The sequence below is a fragment of the Phoca vitulina genome, unplaced genomic scaffold (assembly GCF_004348235.1).
Source record: "Phoca vitulina isolate PV1807 unplaced genomic scaffold, GSC_HSeal_1.0 scaffold47, whole genome shotgun sequence".
Lineage (NCBI taxonomy): Eukaryota > Metazoa > Chordata > Mammalia > Carnivora > Phocidae > Phoca > Phoca vitulina.
This window is the reverse complement of record NW_022589750.1, coordinates 11,261,613-11,281,650: the sequence shown is the minus strand read 5'-3', so window position 1 is coordinate 11,281,650 and position 20,038 is coordinate 11,261,613. Positions and strand designations below refer to the sequence as shown.

The 20,038-nt window shown below is 51.4% G+C and overlaps 2 protein-coding genes across 6 annotated transcripts in view; one reads left to right on the top strand and one right to left on the bottom strand.

Moving 5' to 3' along the window:
* DRC3 (dynein regulatory complex subunit 3) overlaps positions 1-4,775 on the top strand; it is a 32,530-nt gene extending 27,755 nt beyond the window's left edge. For 3 of the 5 annotated variants that reach the window (XM_032431996.1, XM_032431999.1, XM_032431995.1), the window contains 2 exons: positions 3,554-3,685; positions 4,460-4,775. In XM_032431996.1, coding sequence (XP_032287887.1) covers positions 3,554-3,685; positions 4,460-4,573 — 246 coding nt within the window. In that variant the 3' untranslated portion in view covers positions 4,574-4,775. Of the gene's footprint in view, positions 1-364; positions 966-2,310; positions 3,686-4,459 lie in introns of those variants that run through there. The other 2 variants (XM_032431997.1, XM_032431998.1) reach the window with 2 other exon arrangements.
* Positions 4,776-5,918: 1,143 nt separating this feature from the next.
* Positions 5,919-20,038, bottom strand: part of ATPAF2 (ATP synthase mitochondrial F1 complex assembly factor 2) — a 17,452-nt gene continuing 3,332 nt past the window's right edge. The window contains exons 2-8 of the mRNA XM_032431993.1: positions 14,813-14,857; positions 14,406-14,551; positions 12,884-12,981; positions 11,499-11,579; positions 8,344-8,456; positions 7,705-7,820; positions 5,919-6,252 (exon numbers count right to left, since the gene is read on the bottom strand). Of these exons, the coding sequence (XP_032287884.1) occupies positions 6,115-6,252; positions 7,705-7,820; positions 8,344-8,456; positions 11,499-11,579; positions 12,884-12,981; positions 14,406-14,551; positions 14,813-14,857 (737 nt within the window). The 3' untranslated portion in view covers positions 5,919-6,114. The remainder of the gene's footprint in view (positions 6,253-7,704; positions 7,821-8,343; positions 8,457-11,498; positions 11,580-12,883; positions 12,982-14,405; positions 14,552-14,812; positions 14,858-20,038) is intronic.

The following is a 20,038-nucleotide window of genomic DNA, read 5'->3' as shown; positions in this document are numbered from 1 at the left end:
AGTCCCGGCTCCCACGGCCTCTGTTGGGGGCCGAGACAGACGCCTAGGGCAGCAGGGTGGTGGCCGGCCCTGCCTCCCTCAACCCCTGCCCAAGCTGCTGTGGCCAGACAAAAGATGTCGCTAGTGACTCCCCTGAGCCCTGAAATAAGGCTGCCCCCAAGAGCCCACTCTGCTGTGTCCCAGAGGGACCATCGAGGAGTCATGGAGTTCCCCCATGGCACGCCTCCCAGTCTGTGACACTCAGCGGGCACAGGACTGACACATCCCTAATAACTGGGACACAGAAAAATCTGGGCCCCAAAATTCAGCGGCAGACAAGCAGGCTGGACTGGTGCCTCCAGTGGCCAGCCCTCTCTCCTGCCAGGATGATTCTGCCTGGCACCATCTGTCACCTGTTCCTGTGGCTCCGGGAACACTCAGTACCTGCCGACTGGGTGGGGGCAGACCACAGTGGCTGGCGACGCGGAGCTCCACCCGCCGTAGGCTCGCCACCGTCCGGGCACGGAAGCCTGAGGCTCACGTAGGATCTCCTTTATCTCCGCAAACAACCCTACAAAGGCGGTACTGTTAACATTCGCAGTTTACGGATGGGAAAACTGGGTAGGACTGCGTCTCAGAGAAGTCTGGTAAGCCGCACAAGGACAGCACTTGGGAGGACTAGAGTTTGGAATCGAACCCCAGCCTGAGAGATTGTAGACTCTCACTGTAGACTACAAGCTGGCGTTCTGGGTTTGCCCAGGGCCCTAGGCCCTAGGGTAATGGGGCTCTGCCTTGGGCTTGCTGGTAGGACTGGTGTCGAATGCCACCCTCGAGGCCTCATGGGGGCAGCCAGCTGAGCCCACTGCACAGCCCGCCCTCTGTGGGCCAGGGTGAGCTCTGTCCTTTGAGGAACGCCTGCAGTTGCATAGAGAGGCATCAGCAGGACCTTAATACTGTGGCTTAGGTCTCCCTAGTTATTTTTTTAAGTAGGCTCCACACCCAGCACGGAGCCCAACACAGAGCTTGAACTCCCAACCCTGAGATCGAGACCCGAGCTGAGATCAAGAGTCAGACGTTTGGGGCGCCTGGGTGGCTCAGTCGTTAAGCGTCTGCCTTCGGCTCAGGTCATGATCCCAGGGTCCTGGGATCGAGCCCCGCATCAGGCTCCCTGCTCCATGGGAAGCCTGCTTCTCCCTCTCCCACTCCCCCTGCTTGTGTTCCCTCTCTGGCTGTCTTTCTCTCTGTCAAATAAATAAAATCTTAAAAAAAAAAAAAAAAAAAAAGAGACGCTTAACCGACAGAGCTGCCCAGGCGCCCCGAGTTCTCCTTACATTTAAGCAACAAGATGGGGCACATTGTTCTTGGGGGGAGGGGAGGATGCCTTGATTGTAAGAAGTAATTATAACAACAAACTGCTGGCATTTACTGAGGGCCAGCCGTCCGAGAAGCAGAAGCACCGGACATGTATTCTTTTTAATCTTCATATCAACACAGCAAAATAGGTAGCATTATGGTTCCCTTTTACAGATGAGAAACCCGAGGCACGAGACGAGAGTAACCTGCCCAGAGACACAGCATATACGTGGTAGAGCTGCGATCTGAACACAGGCAGTTTGACTCAGACTCAGAGCCTGTGGCAAGACAGGGATGTTCAGATGAGTGAATAGGGCCCTCAGTGAAGGAAAAAAATCCAGTTTCTCTTATCTAATTATCAAGGAGCGGGTTCGCGATAAAGCGTCTCACGGAGGAGATTGTTTATCTCTTTAAAACTCCTCTCATTCAGTCCAGTGATTGTGATCAGCTCCCGCCACAGTTGGGGCCAAATCTGTCTTTCGAAGTCCTTCGGTGCTTTGGAAGGAAAAGCAGCGCGTGCTCAAGGAGGAAGCTGTGGCGGGGAGGGAGGGGACAAGAGCGGCGCGGGCATCCCCAGCGGCCCTGGCAAGGGCCCCTCCACTGGGGCCGGGGGCCGTGAGCCTCGTGCTGCCATGAGCCGCTGCCACGTGCAGGGGACCGAGGGAGGGCACACTTGCTCCCCGGGTGCTCTGAGCAGCCACGTGGGCGTCCAGCCGCGGTGGTGGGGCCCGCGCTCAGGCCCAGGCCACAGAGAGGACCTGCAAGTCCCCAGAGACTGTGCTCAAGTGACAAAAGTCATGCCCCCACCCCGCCCCAAGAATTTGCTCTGAAACAAATGTGTCTTGAGGGCTGTGTCTTCACCTCCGTGAGGTCCAGCAAGGCCCTCAGGGAGCCAGGAGCCTAGGAGACCCGCTATGACCCTTTTTAAAAGTGAAGAACCAGGACCTTCTCATGATGAGTGGCTCTGGCTACTTCTAGATTACCGGGACGCGCTCCCGAGCAGGCTGCCTGAAGCCCTTCCCAGAGTCTGGCCCGGGACCTTCTCGCACAGAGGAAGATCTTCATGACTTCTTGTCATTTCTCCCATGCGGCCGTGCTAGCATCAGCTGCGTCAGCCAGCCTGGCTTCTCTTCATGGGGTTCTGTGGAAAACCACCATCCCGGGAAGTACTCACAGGCATTACAGGCATTACTGTGAAAAGAAGTCTGTGGCCAAATAAACTGGCAAACCAAGAGAGACAAAGTTAAAAGAGTTTATACTTTCCAGAGCCTTCTCTGTTTCGTGCCCTGTTATGCAAGGCTTTCCCAAAGGTATTTGACCAAAGAAAACATTTTTGGGGATTTTTTTGCAGAAATACTAATATCTCAAGATCCCATAGAACATATTTTGGAGACTATTAAGCTAACCACTATTATACTAAAGAAAAAAAACAACTATTTATCCGCTTGCAGTCCTCATAACAAATGGAACATTCGGGTCTTTTGCCTTTCCTTCAAAGCGTAAGCAGCGCTTGCGAAGTGCACCCGCAGCCTTGCCCTGCTCTGGGGAATGATTCCACTTGATTTCCAACTGAGCCAGCTACACAACAGCCATGGTGTGGACACCTAGGACCAGCCAGGCCTCGTGGAGGGTGGTCATTCTCAACAACTTTTTACAAGGCAGAAAACAAGGTCAGGAACAAGAAGGCAGGAGACCCCAAGCATAATCCAGAGTTCAATTGGTTAACATGAGGGGCAATGGAGAGACAAGGTGGGGCGAGCAGCCATCGATTTATAGGGCCTTCTGTCCTCAGAGCAGCCCCGAGACCTGCAGCCAGCCTCACACTTCCCACCCAGCCAGCAGGTGTCAGGCAAATCAGACTTGAGGGCCAACGAGAGAGAACCACTGTGGGAGCAGACGTCATGAGTGAGGTCACCTGTGGAACAACCACCTGCCTCCTCCATGAGGGAAACACACTCCCAACTAGGACTGCAAAGTCAACGCCTTGGTAGGCCCCTTCCCCATAGCGCTTGCCGCAGCTCGGGTCTGGGAGGCGTTGTCCCTGGAAGATGAGCTGCAAGAAGAACGCTGATACAAAGGTGGGCGCTCCACTGGGCGCCGGGCAGCTGCCTCCTCCAGCCAGGGGACACTCGGCTGTTCCCTTTCTCTTCGGCCCTCTGACTGTGTGCTCGGGGGCAGGGAACGTGACACACATGCTCATCTGATCTTTCTTGCTCACCAGCTTTTTGTCGACAAAGACACGATTGTTAATGCTGTCGGGGCATCACATGACATCCACCTCCTGAAGATCGACAATCGAGAAGATGAGCTAGTGACCAGGACCAACTCTTGGTGTACGCACTTGGTGGACACGGTGAGTGGGTACTACCCTGGTCTAGGAGGCTGCACCCATTTCTCCAGCTACCAGCCGGAGAGAAAGGGGAAATCTTTCCCTGGGAGCATATACTCTTGGCAATATGAAATACAGTTAAAAAAATTTTTTTTAGGGTGCCTGGGTGGCTCAGTTGGTTAAGCGACTGCCTTCGGCTCAGGTCATGATCCTGGAGTCCCAGGATCGAGTCCCGCATCGGGCTCCCTGCTTGGCAGGGAGTCTGCTTCTCCCTCTGACCCTCCTCCCTCTCATGCTCTCTGTCTCTCATTCTCTCTCTCTCTCAAATAAATAAATAAAATCTTTAAAAAAAAAAAAAAAATTTTTTTTAAAGATTTTATTTGTCAGAGAGAGAGAGAGAGAGTGCACGTATAAGCCGGGGGAACAACAGAGGGAGAGGGAGAAGCAGGCTCCCTGCTGGGCAAGGAGCCCCATGCAGGACTCGATCCCAGGACCTTGGGATCATGACCTGAGCCGAAGGCAGCCTCTTAACCAACTGAGCCATCCAGGTGCCCCAAAATACAGTAAAATTAAGGATGGTAGAATTCCACACTGAAGACAGACTTTAGAACCCACATGCTAACCCACCCTAACTCCTCCCTCAAAGAGATGAGCAGAACTCGGAGACTTTAAAGTAAATGAGGGATGCAACTACACAAATTTCAAAGAACGACTTCCTTTTCCCCAAACTGTGCTCAGTAAAAGAATACCAGCAAATTCTCTGACTTAAGGACCTCGGGCTTTGCTTTCACCCCTCAGATCCACAAGGATGAGATCATGAGGAACCGCAGGCGAGTCAAAGAGATCAATCAGTACATCGACCACATGCAGAACGAACTGGACAACCTGGAATGCAGTGACGTCATAGATTAGAGCCTCGCCAGCCCAGACAGTTCTTCAGAACACAGTCCTCGGCCCTCACAGTGCGCACACACACCACACACGTCTCCCTGACCGCCTCACGAGCGTTACTGGGAGTCTCTCAACCCACAACCCCTCCCCCCAGCACCATTCTTCCCCTACCCCTGGGGAAACCTCCAAATGTAGAGAAAAATAAAGGACGATGTCTCTTTTCTCCATTCTTTTTTTTTTTAAGATTTACTTAGTGATTTGAGAGAGAGCATGAGCAGGGTGGAGGGGCAGAAGGAGAGAAGCAGACAACCCCCCCTACTGAACACAGAGACGGATGTGGGGCTCGATCTCATGACCCCGAGATCATGACCTGAGCCGCAACCAAGAGTCGGTTGCTTAACCGACTGAGCCACCCAGGCGCCCTCATCTTTTCTCCATTCTTTAAAAAAAAAAAATCATCAGAACTCCTAATCACGTATGTGCGGAAGGAAAAGTCCAAGATGATCAGTTGGCCTTGCAGTTGGCCAGCGGCAGAGCGGCTTCCAAGGTGGCTGCTAGACCCTTGGCCACGGCCTAACGTCAGCTGCGTGCCCACCGTCTCTGCTGACGCCCCCAGGGCAGGCCTCCAGCGGGAGGCGGACGAGGCTGACGTGGACTGAGTCCTTCTCTTCTCCGTGTGCTGAGGAGGGACACGGGAGAGGCCGGAGCCCCCGGCATAGCCGTGGGACCTGGGCCAGCCCACCAAGGTGGAGGCCACGGCTCCCTGCATCTCTAAGGTTGGCCGCAGGGGCCACACGACCCTCCAGAGGTGAAGAGCACAGGCTGGGCCTCCCATGTCACCTCTGCAGCCTGAGCTCCAGCTCAGGAATGAGAAGTGGGGAGGTGACGGTACCTCGTCTGAGCACAGTCAGGGCCTCAGGGAGAGCACCTGGCCTGCGGCCCCAGGAGACCGCACACGGCACCCAGGGTGGGGCGAGTGGCCGAGTCGGGAGGACAGTCGGGGCTCCCTGGGCAGGGCACTTCCAAGTCAGCCGGCCTTGCCCTGCCCGCCTGGGCTTTTACCCCACAAACAATGCATACTTCCTATTTTCAAGAGTAAATGCTTTCTTCTAAAATACTAGGAACAAATAGAAATAACCAGCGTAGGACAAAAAGGACTCATTTTCGAAAGAGTGATTAAAAAACCAGGGGAGAAACGTCTCCCGGCTGAGGGCCGCACAGCTGCGTGAGGCTCCCGGCCACGGGCAGCAAGAGCAGGACGTGCCGTGGGACGAAAGCCATTTGACCTTGGTGAAGCCCAGACTTAGCACGAGGAATGGAGGAAAGCAGAGGCGCAAATGAGAACAGGCCTCCACGCGTTCCCAGGGCAGACAGGTATTTAATAAAACCAGCTTGAGAGAAAGTCGCTCGTTCGCTTGTCCCGCTCGCTCGCTGCCCAACTGGGCCAGGGGCGCGCGGCCGGGGCGCGGGCTGACCTCCACGGCCGCGCTGGGTCCTGGGGGACGTGGCAAAGCGACGCCGAGTGGGGGCCCCGCAGGCCGGGGGGTGCACCCGGCCAGGCCTCACGGCTGCAAGAGTTTGTGCTTCACCGTGGTGCTCTCGGAACAGAGGTGGACGAAGAGGGTGCCGGCGGCCGTGCGCGCCCGCAGCTCCTGCAGCTCGTAGTCGTGGGCCCACTCGATGTTGCCCCACTTCTGGATCTGAGGGGAGGGCAGGACAGGCTGCTGCGTGGCTGGCAGGCGCCCGGCTGCCTCCCAGCCAGAGCCACATTCCATCCCCATAGCCGGGCTCGGAGGCCCGGGGGCCCGGGCCCCAGTCTTGCCAAAACAGGAGACCCACGCAGGGGAGGCAGCCGGGGAGAACCCTCGGGTGGGCAGAGCAGGCACCCATGCTGATGGGGTGCGGACAGCTTGGAAGGGGTGCAGTCCAGGCCCGGGGCCCGTGAGCACCCAGACTGCCGGGTGGGCCCGGCCCCAAAACCATACGTGCATCTTCCCCGAGGGGGCGCCACCCGCATGCCGATCTCCTCCCACAGGGAGGCTGGTGTGAGGCCGCCTGCAAGATGTCATCCTCTGCGAGCTGCCTCACCAGCCTGGGCTGCAGCGCCCCCTCCCTGGCCAGAGGCCCAGCCGCCCCAGCCGTCCGGGCACCCGGGATCTGCCACGTCACACAAGCCACCGTCCCCACGTGGACGACTGTGATATGTCCTCCGAGGAGCATTTTATACTTTGAGGGAACAGGTAAGTCCCTGTTTTGTGGCGGCTCGAACCTGAGAGCGGGTTTCTTGGCTCCCCGCCTCCCACAGCCCTCACCCCCCCCCCCCAACAAATCACCCCTGCCCATTCCATGTCTCTAGCTAGCCCCTTTTGTGGTAGAGAAACAGTTCTTCCCCTGGCATTTTTCTGAACAGATGACTAGACGGATTCGGGAAATAATGTCATTACAAAAGAGTTTTCATCATGCTAGGAGCCGATTTGTAACAGCAATTAACCTTCTGAGGTTGGAGGAAAAAAACAGTAAAAAGACTGCAGAGAACGCCATAATTCTCAGAGTTAAAAAATGCAAATGACAGTGTAGCAAAACCGTATTAATTTCAAACCCACTAAATGAAAGCTTCTGTACAAAAAGGAGCCCCCTGTGTGCGCTCTGCCATCCAGATGACCCGCAGTGTGAGTCAGGGCGCCAGGGCTCCTCATGTTAGTGGGGCCCACCATGCAGTTGTGCAAGCAGACGATCTTGATCCGCCCATGAACCCCTATCTGCCAAGTGCGGTGACTGCCTCGGTCTGGAGTTGCCCAGACCTGGCTCCAAACCCTGGCTCCAGCATTTTCCAGGGGTGTCACCCCGGGCCTCGGTTTCCCCTTGTGTAAAATGGGGATAACAACAGCTCCCACCTGGCCAGGCTGTTCAGAAGAGGTGAGGCGATGAGGGTAGAGCTAAGCATGTTGGAACACGGTGGCACTTAGTACTGTTACATCACTGCTTCTTGACAATACTTTTGTGGGCCCTGAGTTTTGGTTTCTGGATGTACATGAAAGTCACGAAAGGCCAAATCCACATAAAAACAGTTTTGATGGGCTAGCTAGCCCCCCCCTCCTCAGTCTGAACCAGGGAGGGGAGAAGCAGGGACTCGGGCCGCGGACACTCCTCACCTGGTACTCCTCCTCCAGGCGGGACAGCAGCACGGCCTGCTCCACGGTCAGGCGCAGGTCCATCAGGCCCAAGGTCAGCACCAGGGACTTGAGCTGGGTCGCTACAAACTCAATCCCTGCAGGGACACAAGCCAGATCAGGATCCAGGGCACCCCCACGCCAAGACAGGGGAGGTGCCAGACCTCCTCTTTGCGAGCCCCTGCAGCCCTGGAGAGGTACAGAAGTGCTTGGTGGGGGACCGATGGTCACAGGGGATGTGCGCTTTCTGGCCGGCTCTGTATCCATTCCCCATTCTTCTCAAAGAGCACTCCGATTTCCACTGGGGGTGTGATCCCTCTTCTGCTCCTGCCCGGGGGGGGGGGGGGGCACATGACTTGAACCGGACATGTGGGGACTCCAGCCCCTGGTCCAGGGACTGGTTGGCACATGGGCATGTGACTCGAACCAGGCCAATGAGACTTGAAGTCAAGACGCCTGAAGAAGAAGGCAGAGCCAACTATCCCCTGCAGGGTGGGAGCCTGCTGTCCTCCAGGACTGAGTGGAAGGGTTAGTTAGCATCAGAGCCAGCCCCTTGAGTGCTCTGCTGATGCCTGTGTCCGTCACGCCGCCCTCCCAGGCCATGGGAAACACCACGCATACCTTGTAGGGCCCACATGTTGTAAGACGCCAGGTGGCTGATGAGCACCTCCCGAGTCCTGGCTGGGATGCTGGGCCCCATTATGCTGGTGGAGGAGCCGATCTCCACGTCGTATCTGAAAGGAAAAGGCTTCGGCATGTCCCTGTGGTGCTGTGTGGCCCAGCTTTCACCCAGAAGCAAAGTCCTCAGCTGCTGAGCATGCACGTGCCCTGTGAGGGCTAGTCTTAGGGATTCTGGGAGCATCTACCACGATGGCCAGTGGCCTCCCCAGAGCAGAGCCAGAGTCCACGCAGCTGCCTGAAATTCTAACTCCTTTGCCTAGAATCTCCATCAAAAGCACAGGGTGCCTGCTTTTTAAACCTTTTAAGAAAACTTTTCATATTTGAGACCACAAAAGATTTCTTTCTTTATTTTTTTTTTTTAAAGATTTTATTTATTTGAGAGAGAGAGAATGAGAGAGAGCACATGAGAGGGGGGAGGGTCAGAGGGAGAAGCAGACTCCCTGCAGAGCAGGGAGCCCGATGCAGGACTCGATCCAGGGACTCCAGGATCATGACCTGAGCCGAAGGCAGTCGCTTAACCAACTGAGCCACCCAGGCGCCCACAGAAGATTTCTTTAAAAAGTTATCTTCCTGGGGCGCCTGGGTGGCTCAGTCAGTTAAGCGTCTGACTCTTGATTTCAGCTCAGGTCACAATGTCAGGGTTGTGAGATTGAGCCCTGACTCAGGGTCTGCACTGGGCATGGAGCCTGCTCAAGATTCTTTCTCTCCTCTTGGTGAGGATGCAGAGAAGGGTGAATTCTCTTACACTCTTGGTGGGAATGCAAGCTGGTGCAGCCACTCTGGAAAACAGTATGGAGGTTCCTCAAAAAGTTGAAAATAGAGCTACCCTACGACCCAGCAATTGCACTACTGGGTATGTACCCCAAAGATACAAATGTAGTGATCCGAAGGGGCACCTGCACCCCAATGTTTATAGCAGCAATGTCCATAATAGCCAAACTATGGCAAGAGCGCAGATGTCCATCAACAGATGAATGGATAAAGAAGATGTGGTTTATATATACAGTGGAATACTATTCAGCCATCAAAAAAAAAAAATAAAATCTTGCCATTTACAATGATGTGGATAGAACTAGAGTATTATGGTAAGTGAAATAAATCAATTAGAGAAAGACAATTATCATATGATCTCACTCATATGTGGAATTTAAGAAACAAAACAGAGGATTATAGGGGAAGAAAGGGAAAAATAAAAGAAGACGAAATCAGAGAGGAAGACAAACCATAAGAGACTCTTAATCATAGGAAAGAAACTGAGTGTTGCTGGAGGGGTTGTGGGGGGGATGGGGTAATTGGGTGATGGGTGTTAAGGAGGGCACATGATGTAATGAGCACCAGGTGTTATATAAGACTGTTAAATCACTGAACTGTACCTCTGAAACTAACAATACACTCTATGTTAATTAATTGAATTTAAATTAAAAAAAGATTCTCTCTCCCTCTGCCCCTCCCCATCTTAAAAACTATTTTCCTTACAACAGTATTTTTTTAAAGATTTTATTTTTAAGTCATTTCTACACCCAACATGGGGCTCAAACCCACAACCCTGAGATCAAGAGTCACACGCTCTACCGACTGAGCCAGCCAGGCGCCCCACATTTTCTTACAATGATCTTTTATGTGTTCTATACCATCCAATCACTTTTTCAAATATTTATTAAGCCTCTACTGCATACAAGCCTTTGCTTTTGGTCTGGGACATGAGCTGGCTTTAAGAATGACACATTTTCAAGACCAATAGTAACTATATAAAGGATAGGAAAAATGAAATAGACTAAAAGCAATTTTTGTAATTTTCTTTCCTGTGTAACTCATTTTTCCCGTTGGTTTAGAAATATTCTTGCTGAAATTTCTAATGGTACAAATGGAGCACAGCAAATGGCTGAGCTGTTTTGTAAACTCTCAAGGATGAGAATCTCGAGTGCCACAGAAAGTGGACAATTTTGTCCCACGGCAGAGATCTCCAGGCACCTACACTATTGTCACGTTTCATTAGACTCTGAAATGACACCGTATCTTCATGGCTCTTACACAGTATTGTCGTCCTGACATTTTGTTTGATCCTTAAGTGCACCGGCTGTGCCTTTTACTATAAAACCCTTGGACATCTGGCATATTGTGGGCACTCGGGAAACGTGGACAAATGACACAGGCAGAGAGCACTTCTGGGAAAGATGTTATGCCAAAAACTACTCGTGTCAGCTTACAAAATACTGAGGTCAAGGTGGTAACATGGTAGCAGCCCTCCCAAACCCCCTGGAATGAAACGGAATTTAATTTATTTCACCACCACATCAATAGTTTAATTTTATACAGAAGAATCTTTCCACTAGGGAAAAATACTGAGCATGATCAACTCCTAGAAGCCTTACGTCCACAGGACCGGTGTTCCCAGACTTGTCCGCATGTGTGTACATATCATACACCCTGTTTTGGGATTCAGTTTATTTTAATTTTTTTTTTTTTTAAGATTTTATTTTTTTATTTGACAGAGAGAGAGACAGCGAGAGAGGGAACACAAGCAGAGGGAGTCAGGGAGGGAGAAGCAGGCTTCCCGCGGAGCAGGGAGCTCGATGCGGGGCTCGATCCCAGGACCCCGGGATCATGACCTGAGCCAAAGGCAGACGCTTAATGACTAAGCCACCCAGGCGCCCCTGGGATTCAGTTTAAAAGGACAGCAATTGTGACAATGACAGAGATGATCAGTGCCCAGATCTGCGCCTTTACAGTGTGCCAAGCAGGATGCTAGGCATCACTTAGTTTACCCCTCACAACACGCTAAGGGGTGGGGATGATGGGGCCCACTCACAGACGAGGAAGCTCAGAGAGCTCAAGGCACTAGCCCCAGGTCACACAGCCTTTCACGGCAGAGCTGGGGCTCCATCCCCACACAGTACGCACTTGGTGCATGGTGGCTGATGCTAATTTGAGGAGCATTTTTTTCCAAGGGGGCCAGCCCTATCCCTCAACATCCGGGAGCTGTTGAATCCCATGGGTGCTCTGAACTCAGAAAGTCAACCAGCTAAGGGCTTCAGCGGTCCAGTGTGACCCCTGACCCCACCAGGCTGCCAAGCCTGCGGGGCTGCGCATCTTACCTCTTCTCCGCCCATTCTATGATTGGGTCCCACTCGTTCTTTTGCAGTTCGACTAACGTCGCTGGCTCTTCCACCCTGTAGCTAATTCATTGCAAAAATCACCTTCATTAATAAAAAAGTATAATTCCTTCACTCAGTGACAGACAATGGAAAAACCTAAAAGGCAAGAGTAAAATAAAACTTCTCAACTCCCCCCGCCCCGGCCAAGCCCTACAAGTCCTTCCCTAAAGCAGTAGTTCTCAGAGGGTAGCCTCAGGGCCAGCAGCAGAGAGTCCCCTAGGAACTTGCTAGAAAGGCCAATTCCCAGGTCCTACCCCACACCTACGGAAAGCAGAACCTCTGGGGGTGGAGACCAGCAATCTGTGTTTTAACGAGCCCTCCAGGGGATTCTACCACAGGCTTGAGTTTGAGAACTACTGTCCTAAACGTCCCCTGTTACTTCACAGGCCAAGGCTTGCGGCACTAGGTATGCGATTCTAAACACTAATACTGCACCCCCAGATCCACACCCACCTGACCCTAGGATGCTGCGCCAGCTCAGTCACTGCACCTCTACCTCCTCTAATCCTTCTAAGAGACTGTGCCCCTTGGCCACAAACTGCCTGTGCACACCACATGAGCCCGCACGGCTCCCGACGCAGCTGCTGGCTTGGGTCCCCACCTGGTGCCAGGCTATCCCATTTGTTTCAACCAAGAGACACAGAAATGGGAGTCAGGTGCGGGGAGCTGAGGGGCAAGGCCCCTGGGGACCAGAAGATGAGGGGGCACTGTGGAAAGCCACAGTGCGGTGGGAGCAGCAGGAAGAAGAGAGATCATGAGTGCACAGGAAAATGGGCAGCTGAGAGGAGAGTGCTGCTTGACCGGGTCTGCTGTTTCTCGAACTTTCCTTCAACACCACTGACTGGTTAGCTAAAGAACCTAGATGCGAGGGGAGAATTCAGAAGTGGAAGAAGCCAGCTCCTGACATCAACCACCGACCATCCCTGTGTCCAAGCGGATGAGTGAGGACAAGGATGCCTACGTGAGGATGGGCGGAAGTCCAGGATCGGAGACCCCGATGGGGGTTGAAAAGTGACCCCCTTGGTCCTGGAGCCTGCAAGAGCTGCACAGGCTACCACCGCACCCCAGCCCAGACCCAAGGACAGCTTCTGGGCCGCAGGAGAGGAGCGCCCAGTGCTCTTACACGGCGGCAGCCTGAGGAGCCCTCCCTCCCAGGGATCCGCAGGGCAGCTAAGTGGTGATGTCAGGCAGACCGCCTCCCCGCCCTGGCAGATAAAGGAAAAGGGTCTGCCTCTCCTTCCGCTGATAACGGTCTGGCCAAATGAGGCAAACAGCCCAGGGGACCTGCTCAGTCCCAGGGGAAGGCCCATCTAAATGTCAATTACCAGATGGTGTCGGTGTCCAGAAACTTCACAGCCGCCCGGATCAGCTGGTCCTTGTTCCGCTGGGTAGGGTTGTCTAAAGACGTGTAGCACAGTGTGGTCTGAAGCAAGAGACAAGAAGCCCTGTCACCACCGCTGGCCCAGGCGAATGCACTGCGCTCCAGAAGGATACTGCCGCAGACCCAGAGCAACACGGAGAACCCAGAGAGCACCACCCAGGGAGTGCCGGAGCCAAATGGAAGCCCCGGACCCCTGGTATCTCCACAACCTCAGCTGCAGCCCATCTACTGAGCACCTGTGACAGCCAGGCTCCATGCCAAACGCGGCGTGTGACAGCCCGTGGGCCCAGGGGATACTCATAGTCACCCCAGGAGTAACGAACCTCCCCCAGGTTTCATGCTCCCACCACCAGGCTCTGCTGTATTTCACTGAATCCTCATGACACCCTTTGGAGTAGGTACTATTATTACAATCATTTCAGAGATGTAGAAACTGAGGCCCAGAGAGGTCAGTTACTAGCACTCAGATCTGACTGAGAAGCCCCTAGCTGGCCCCCTGACCACCTCAGGAAGCAGGGAAACAAATGAGCCAAGCCAGAAGCAGGGTGACTTTCCCAGCTAGGCGGCTTAGGTACTAGGACAATTAGTTTGTAGCCGTGTCACCCTCATTTCCTCAGACAGCCAAAGGACCAGGCCAGCCCCACGGCAGGCTGTGAAGATGCTGAGGACGCCCGCCTGGGTCTGTATGTCAAGGCCAAGCACGAGAATGACCAGGATGACAGCACTGTTTCCGGCGTTGACTGAGTGTTCTCCCTGTGCCAAGAACCACACCAAAGATGTTCCAGCATCACATCATCCCGTCCTGATCACCTTTCACAGATGGTGACCACGGGGCTGAGAAGAGCCAGTAGCTTGCCCAAGGTGACAGTTTGGAAGCCGCAGAGCCCAGACCCGAAGAGTTTAGCCAGCCCCTGCCCCGGTCTGCTCTAGTGTCTCAGCGAGCCACCATGTGTGGATGGAGGGCGCGCTCCAAGGGGAGCTGTCTCATCTCACCCACCTGGCCCCGTGCGTTCCTGCACTCAACCAATACCCACTGAGCGCCAACTGAGCCTCAAGTGAGGGGCTGGCTATGCACTAGGGAGACAGACATGGTCCTACCCTTCTGGGCTCACCAGGCGGTGGAAGAGACAGACTCTGAGAGTGCAAACATCGATGGACAATTATCAATTGCAAACGTGCTGGCAAAAGAAATGAGCAGGTGGCGTGACAGAAAATAAGAGAGCTGGGCATCGAGGGAAGGTGACACCTGTCCTGAGAGCAGAGGAGGAACTAGTCATCCAGGACTGTTCTGAGCAGGGGAACCACAGGCGGCCGGGCAGGGAACGGTCAGCACGTTGAAGGAGGTGAGTGTGGCAGAACTCCACCCCCGAGGGCCTTATCCGAATTTGGAAAGGAGTCTCGATTTTTGCCAGCTACCCTAGGAAGCCAGCCGCGGGCATCGGGGTAGAGGTTCAGGAACTTGTTACCAGGTGCATGGTGTAGAACTTGATGGTGTCCTGCTGGGAGTCCCATTCAGTGGCCACCGCGATGGCCAAGGCCTCGCTGGGGACAGTAAAGAGCTTGGCTTGGGGAGTTTTCAGCTTCCTGTGGTCCAGGTTTATCTCAAAGCCACCTTGAAAGATCAAATGAAAAGCTCTCAGGGATTGTTAAGTGGAATCAAGTGACCATTCCTATATTTAGCTACTTGAATCGGTGCAGACAAAGACAACTGCGAGTCCGTTCACGGAGGGCTTACAGAAACCTCCCCAACAAAAGCACGAAGGGTAATCTCACCACTGAAACCGGCTAGAGATGAAAAATGTTTCTACCCATTCACAGGGAAAAAAAAGGAAAAGAAAAAGAAAAAGAGGCAGTCAAAATTTCAGACACTCACCTTCACCCTGTGTGATGCTGACATTCTGATAAAACCTCTTCCTTTCTGTAAAAGAGATTTTTCAAAAAGGCAGTTTAAAATAACATCGAGACAGCTCAGGAAGTGACAAGACCAGCTTGTGTCATTACCGCTAATGCTGATTGATTGGCTTGATTTTCATATCACTATTCAAGGTCTGCCCTACTCTATGCGGCGTAATCAAGGGCTCCTGATTAAAGCTTGGGCGGGGGGAGGGCATTCACTCTCCGGGGCTAAGGGACGGACGGGACACACTGGTCAGGCCCCCGCCAGCCCACGAGCCCAGGGACAGTCTGATCGCAAAGCATCTCGAAGCCGCGAACTATCTGACGCGACAGATTTTTCTAGCACCTTCTGCTTTAATTTCTAGGCAGGCTCCCCCCGCAACACACCACCCCCGCCAGCACTGCCCTCATGCCAGAACAATGTGCCCTAGTCCAGAGATGGTGTCTGAATGCGATAAAGCCAGAGACCTATTTTGGGCAAGAGTCTGATGCCCCTAAGACAGCAAAAGAGGAAAAGCGGTGTGGACATGTGCGTGCACATGTGTGGCACAGAGGAAGTGAGAAGAGATCCCAGGAGCTTCTCTCATCCTCTCTATCCAATTAATTAACCTAATTAACCAGCATGCCTGCGTATTCAATGGGAACTCCAAACATTCGGGGAAAAGAGGGTGCCTGGGTGGCTCAGTCAGTTAAGCAACTGCCTTCGGCTCAGGTCATGATCCTGGAGTCCCAGGATCGAGTCCCGCATCGGGCTCCCTGCTTGGCAGGGAGTCTGCTTCTCCCTCTGACCCTCCCCCCTCTCATGCTCTCTCTCAAATAAATAAAATCTTTTTTAAAAATTAAAAAAAGGGGGGGGAATATGCGGCCTGTGAGATCTGAAAATAACTTGAATATAACCTTCTATGAAAATGTAAACAAATCCCCCCTCTTAAAACTAAGAGTGCCTCCTAAGGAATTATGCAGACTCCTTTTACTAGTAAAGAACAAATAGGTCACATTTTGGAAGCTAAAAACCATAACCCAGCTGTAACATTTGCGATAAACACAAAACCTTGCCTCGTTCACTTGTTCGTTCTGTCACAAAAATCACCGGGGGCTAAGAGCCTTCAGAGTCCCTGACTAAAGTTACTTGTTGGAAATATTGATGCAGCATGGGGAGGAGGAGGAGATTCATTCATTTTTAATGCTTTAGGAAAAAAAAAAAAACCCAAAGAACAAAAACCACGCTTAAGTTAAAATTAAATCAAACAGACGATGAAAATCAGAATTTCGTTTGTGCAGGGGGGAGGGGTGGTGGAGGGAGGGTGTCTGGCCTCCAAACGTGGTGTTTTTCAGTTTTCCACATCACGTCAGTGTTTTCATCAGTCTCGTGCTCTATCATTGACGCTTTCCCAAAAAGGGCCCCAAATTGCATTTCCACAGCTGTGTTTTACTCAACGAAGGCCTGAACTGTTTTCCGACAAAAAAAAAATTGCATGTCTACCACGAGCCAGGTACCATTCTAGGTACGTGGGATCAAACAGCGAATAAAAATGCCAAAAATCGCTGTCTTTATGTAGTTTAAATAGTTAAAAAAAAAAAAAAAAGTGATAGGATCTGCCCACCAAGATGATGCTGTATTATTATGGCATGAATTGCCACCTCTATCTGAAATCATAATAGCGATTCTCTCACGCGTTTAACACCAAAATGGAATGTTTACCCCATCCTGGTGCTTCTGAATGCCCCAAGTTCACGTGCCATCCGGTCACATTCAGAGAGTGGATGAGACACGAATCTGGAGGCCTCCTTGTGTAGGTCTGGAGGCCTGGATTGAGGCACCCGGACCACATCCAGTATGTTCTCCAATGCCTGAGCTGGGCAACGTGTCCAGAGCCAGACCAGGCAGGAAGTGGGAAGAGCTGTGAAAGCTGACTCATCGTCGCTGGGGGAAGGATCTGCCCCCATCAGCAGGAAGTGCCAGCAGAGAGCATTCTAGCACATGGCTGGACACAGCCCTGGGAGATGGGCCCAAGACACCTGGATTCGGGACAGAAACTGACAGCATGGGCTGAACCTAAAGCTGCCAGGATGGTGAGGTTTCCCACGAGGGAAGTCTTTTTTTTCCTCTGCTTTGGTGGTCAGGCCTTGCTTCCTCTGTCCTGGCCAGGTCCCCCTCTGTGCCTGATTAAGAGGAAAAAAATGGAAGAGAGTGGGAAGGATAGAAGGGCGAGGATGGGTCAACCAAAATTGCTCATAACAGCAGTAAACCCTGCAGAAAGAGAGGACAGCTCCAGACAAAAGGAGCACAAAGGCTGCCGGGCCTCTGAAGAGGGCAGGCAACCCCGTGCAGCGTTTTAGACAGGTGCTCTCCTGAATGCAGCGGATACGTGCAGGGGCAAACTCATCTTAGAACAAACTTCGGTGAGTACTAATCCTGTTCCAGGAAGTGGGGTAAGTCCTGGGGATCGAAATCAAAGCTCGCCCCTGCCCTCGAGGCACTTCCTGTCTACTGGGAAGCCGAACACTAAACCAGCCAAACAGTAAAGTCACTGATGGCCAAAGGCCGAGGGTCACTGGAGACACACACCAGGACAGCCTAATCTCATCATGGGCTAAAGGAAGACCTCCAAGCTGTCAGATTTCATCCGAGACCTGATGGTGAGGCAGGAGATAGCCAATCTGCACGGATGGATTCGTTTCTTGGAGGGGGTTGTGTGTGGAAGGCATTTCTAGCAGAAGAAACAGCTTACACGAAGGTCCTCAGCCTCACGAGAGCATGAGAGTTTGGAGAACTAAAACCATGGACGAAAGGACAAGACTGATCTGTGCCAGATCTGGGGGAGGGGGCTGGGTAGGTCACAGTATGGAGGCAGAGGGAGCCAAGTTAGGGGTTCACATAAGCAAAGCCAGGATCTGGAAAATTCATTTGGTGGAATCCATGACCCCCAACAATGTTCTTCACCTGGGACCTCAATGGCCTTGGGTCACAGAAAATAAATCATGAGACCAGGAACATGGAAGCACCCATGTTCTCAGTGAACACGGGATGAACTGACAGCAACAGGAACCTCATCTTTAAAGATGAAATTAACAGCCTAGCCTTTGAGCTCACACAGAACTCCAGTCTATTCTGAGTATGAATCGCTCCCTTTACGGAACATCTGTTTCAGTGGCAAAAACACACTGAGTATCTTTTAGGTGTGGATTATGCAGATACAAAGAAATAGGTACGTGAAAAAGTGTTGAATTAAAAGCCGGCCACAAGAAAACAGGCTATTTAAGCAGAGAACTTAAAAAAACTGCTCATGTGTAGTGCTGAATTGGAAATTAATGTCCATCAGCAAGTCCCTTTTTCCTATGAGGTTTTTTCAATCCATATAAAGAAACCGGGTGTTTTCTGTGTCACTTCCCCTACATTCCTCCCCCTGTCCCAGGTGTCACAGACTAGTGAGTGATCTTTCTACCAGACTCAATTTTCGCCTGGCCTTTGCTTTGGAAAGACTCAAAGCCTCAGAACTACGACTCCCACAGTGCACCAAGAACAGAGGAAGTGCCCTCTACCAGAGGTCTCAACACCTTTATCTTTTTAAACAGTGCCATCTGGTGGGCCTTAAGCCTTAAAGCTACATTTGACTTAGGGCATCCCTCCATCCATAATCCTAGGGCGGCTCCAACCGTTTTCAGGTATCAAAATTCTTCAGACCAACTATTTAAGAACTCTTACAACTCAATGATTAAAAGACAACCCAATTAAAAACTGGCCAAAGAATCTGAATAGAGATTTCTCCAAAGAAAATATACAAAATAAGTACATGAAAAGATGCTGGACGTCATCATCATCAGGGAAACGCAAAACAAAACCAGGAGAAACTACTTCACACCCACTAGGATGGCTATAATTAAAACAAAACAAAACAAAACAAAACAAAACAAAAAAACCCAGATAATAAGTAGTGTTGGCAAGGATGTGGACAAAGTGAGACCTTCATACACTGCTGGTGGAAATGTAAACTGAAAAAGCGTGGCAATTAAACCCTGGAAGAGTGTGGCAGTTCCTCAAAAAGTCAAACAGTTGCCATATGACCAGCAAGTCTACTCTTAGATATGTACCTATGAGAAATGAAAACATATGCCCAAACAAACAAAAAACCACAAACAAAAAAAAAAACATATGCCCACATAAAAACTTATACACAAGTGTTTATAGGCAGCATTCAGAATAGCCAAAAGAGGGAAACAACCCAAATGTTCATCAGTGGATGAATGGATAAATAAGATATGATAAGGCCATACAATGGAATATTACTCAGCTATGAAAGACAATGGAGTACTGATATGTGCTACAACTTGGATAAACCTTGAAAATAGACTAAATGTAAAAAAGCCAGCCAGAAAAGACCACATTCCATTTATGAAATGTCCAAACTAGGGAAATCTATACAGACAGAAAGTAAAATAGTGGTTCTCTAGGGAGAATGGGATAGGGAGGGAAGAAGATGATAGCTAAAGGGTACAGGGCTTCTTTTGGGGTGACAAAAGTGTTCTAGAACTTTGTTGATAGTTGTACAACTCTGTGAGTATACTAAAAACCACTGAATTATACATTTTAAATGAGTGATCTATAAGTGAATTGAATCTCAATAAAGCTGTTAAAAAAATCTTCGGGGCAAATGCATCTGCCACAGCAATTAATGTAAATGAGCTAAATATCTAAATACAGTTTTTTTTCCAAATTGCTCTACCATCCTGGGGAGGGGTAGGCCAACTTTTTCCATAAAGAGCCAGAGTAAATATTTTAGGCTTGGCAGGCAACCAGTCAACTTGGTAGTTAAAGTAGCCTTAGATTATATGAAAATGAATGGGCATGGCTGTGTTCCAATAAAACTTTATTTAAAAAACAGGTGGCAGGCTGGGCTTTATCTACAGAATTTCCCTCAACCCAACACAACCATTCTATGAAGACAGGCCAAGTAATGCCTCTGAAGTGGTAGAGACTCTGAGAAGCTAAACGACTTGTCCAGGTGACAATTTGAAAACAGACAAGACTTTCAGCCTTGACTTTACTGGGTGTTGCACTCAGCCAGGCATGCAGCCTCTCCAGAACACCTTCCCCTCTAAACAGCTGATGGATCTCTGACAACTGGTACAGAGCCGGACCACCACATACCCTCACACAGGCCTCCTTGCTGCAAAATCTCCTCTAACACCCCAGTGATCCTTT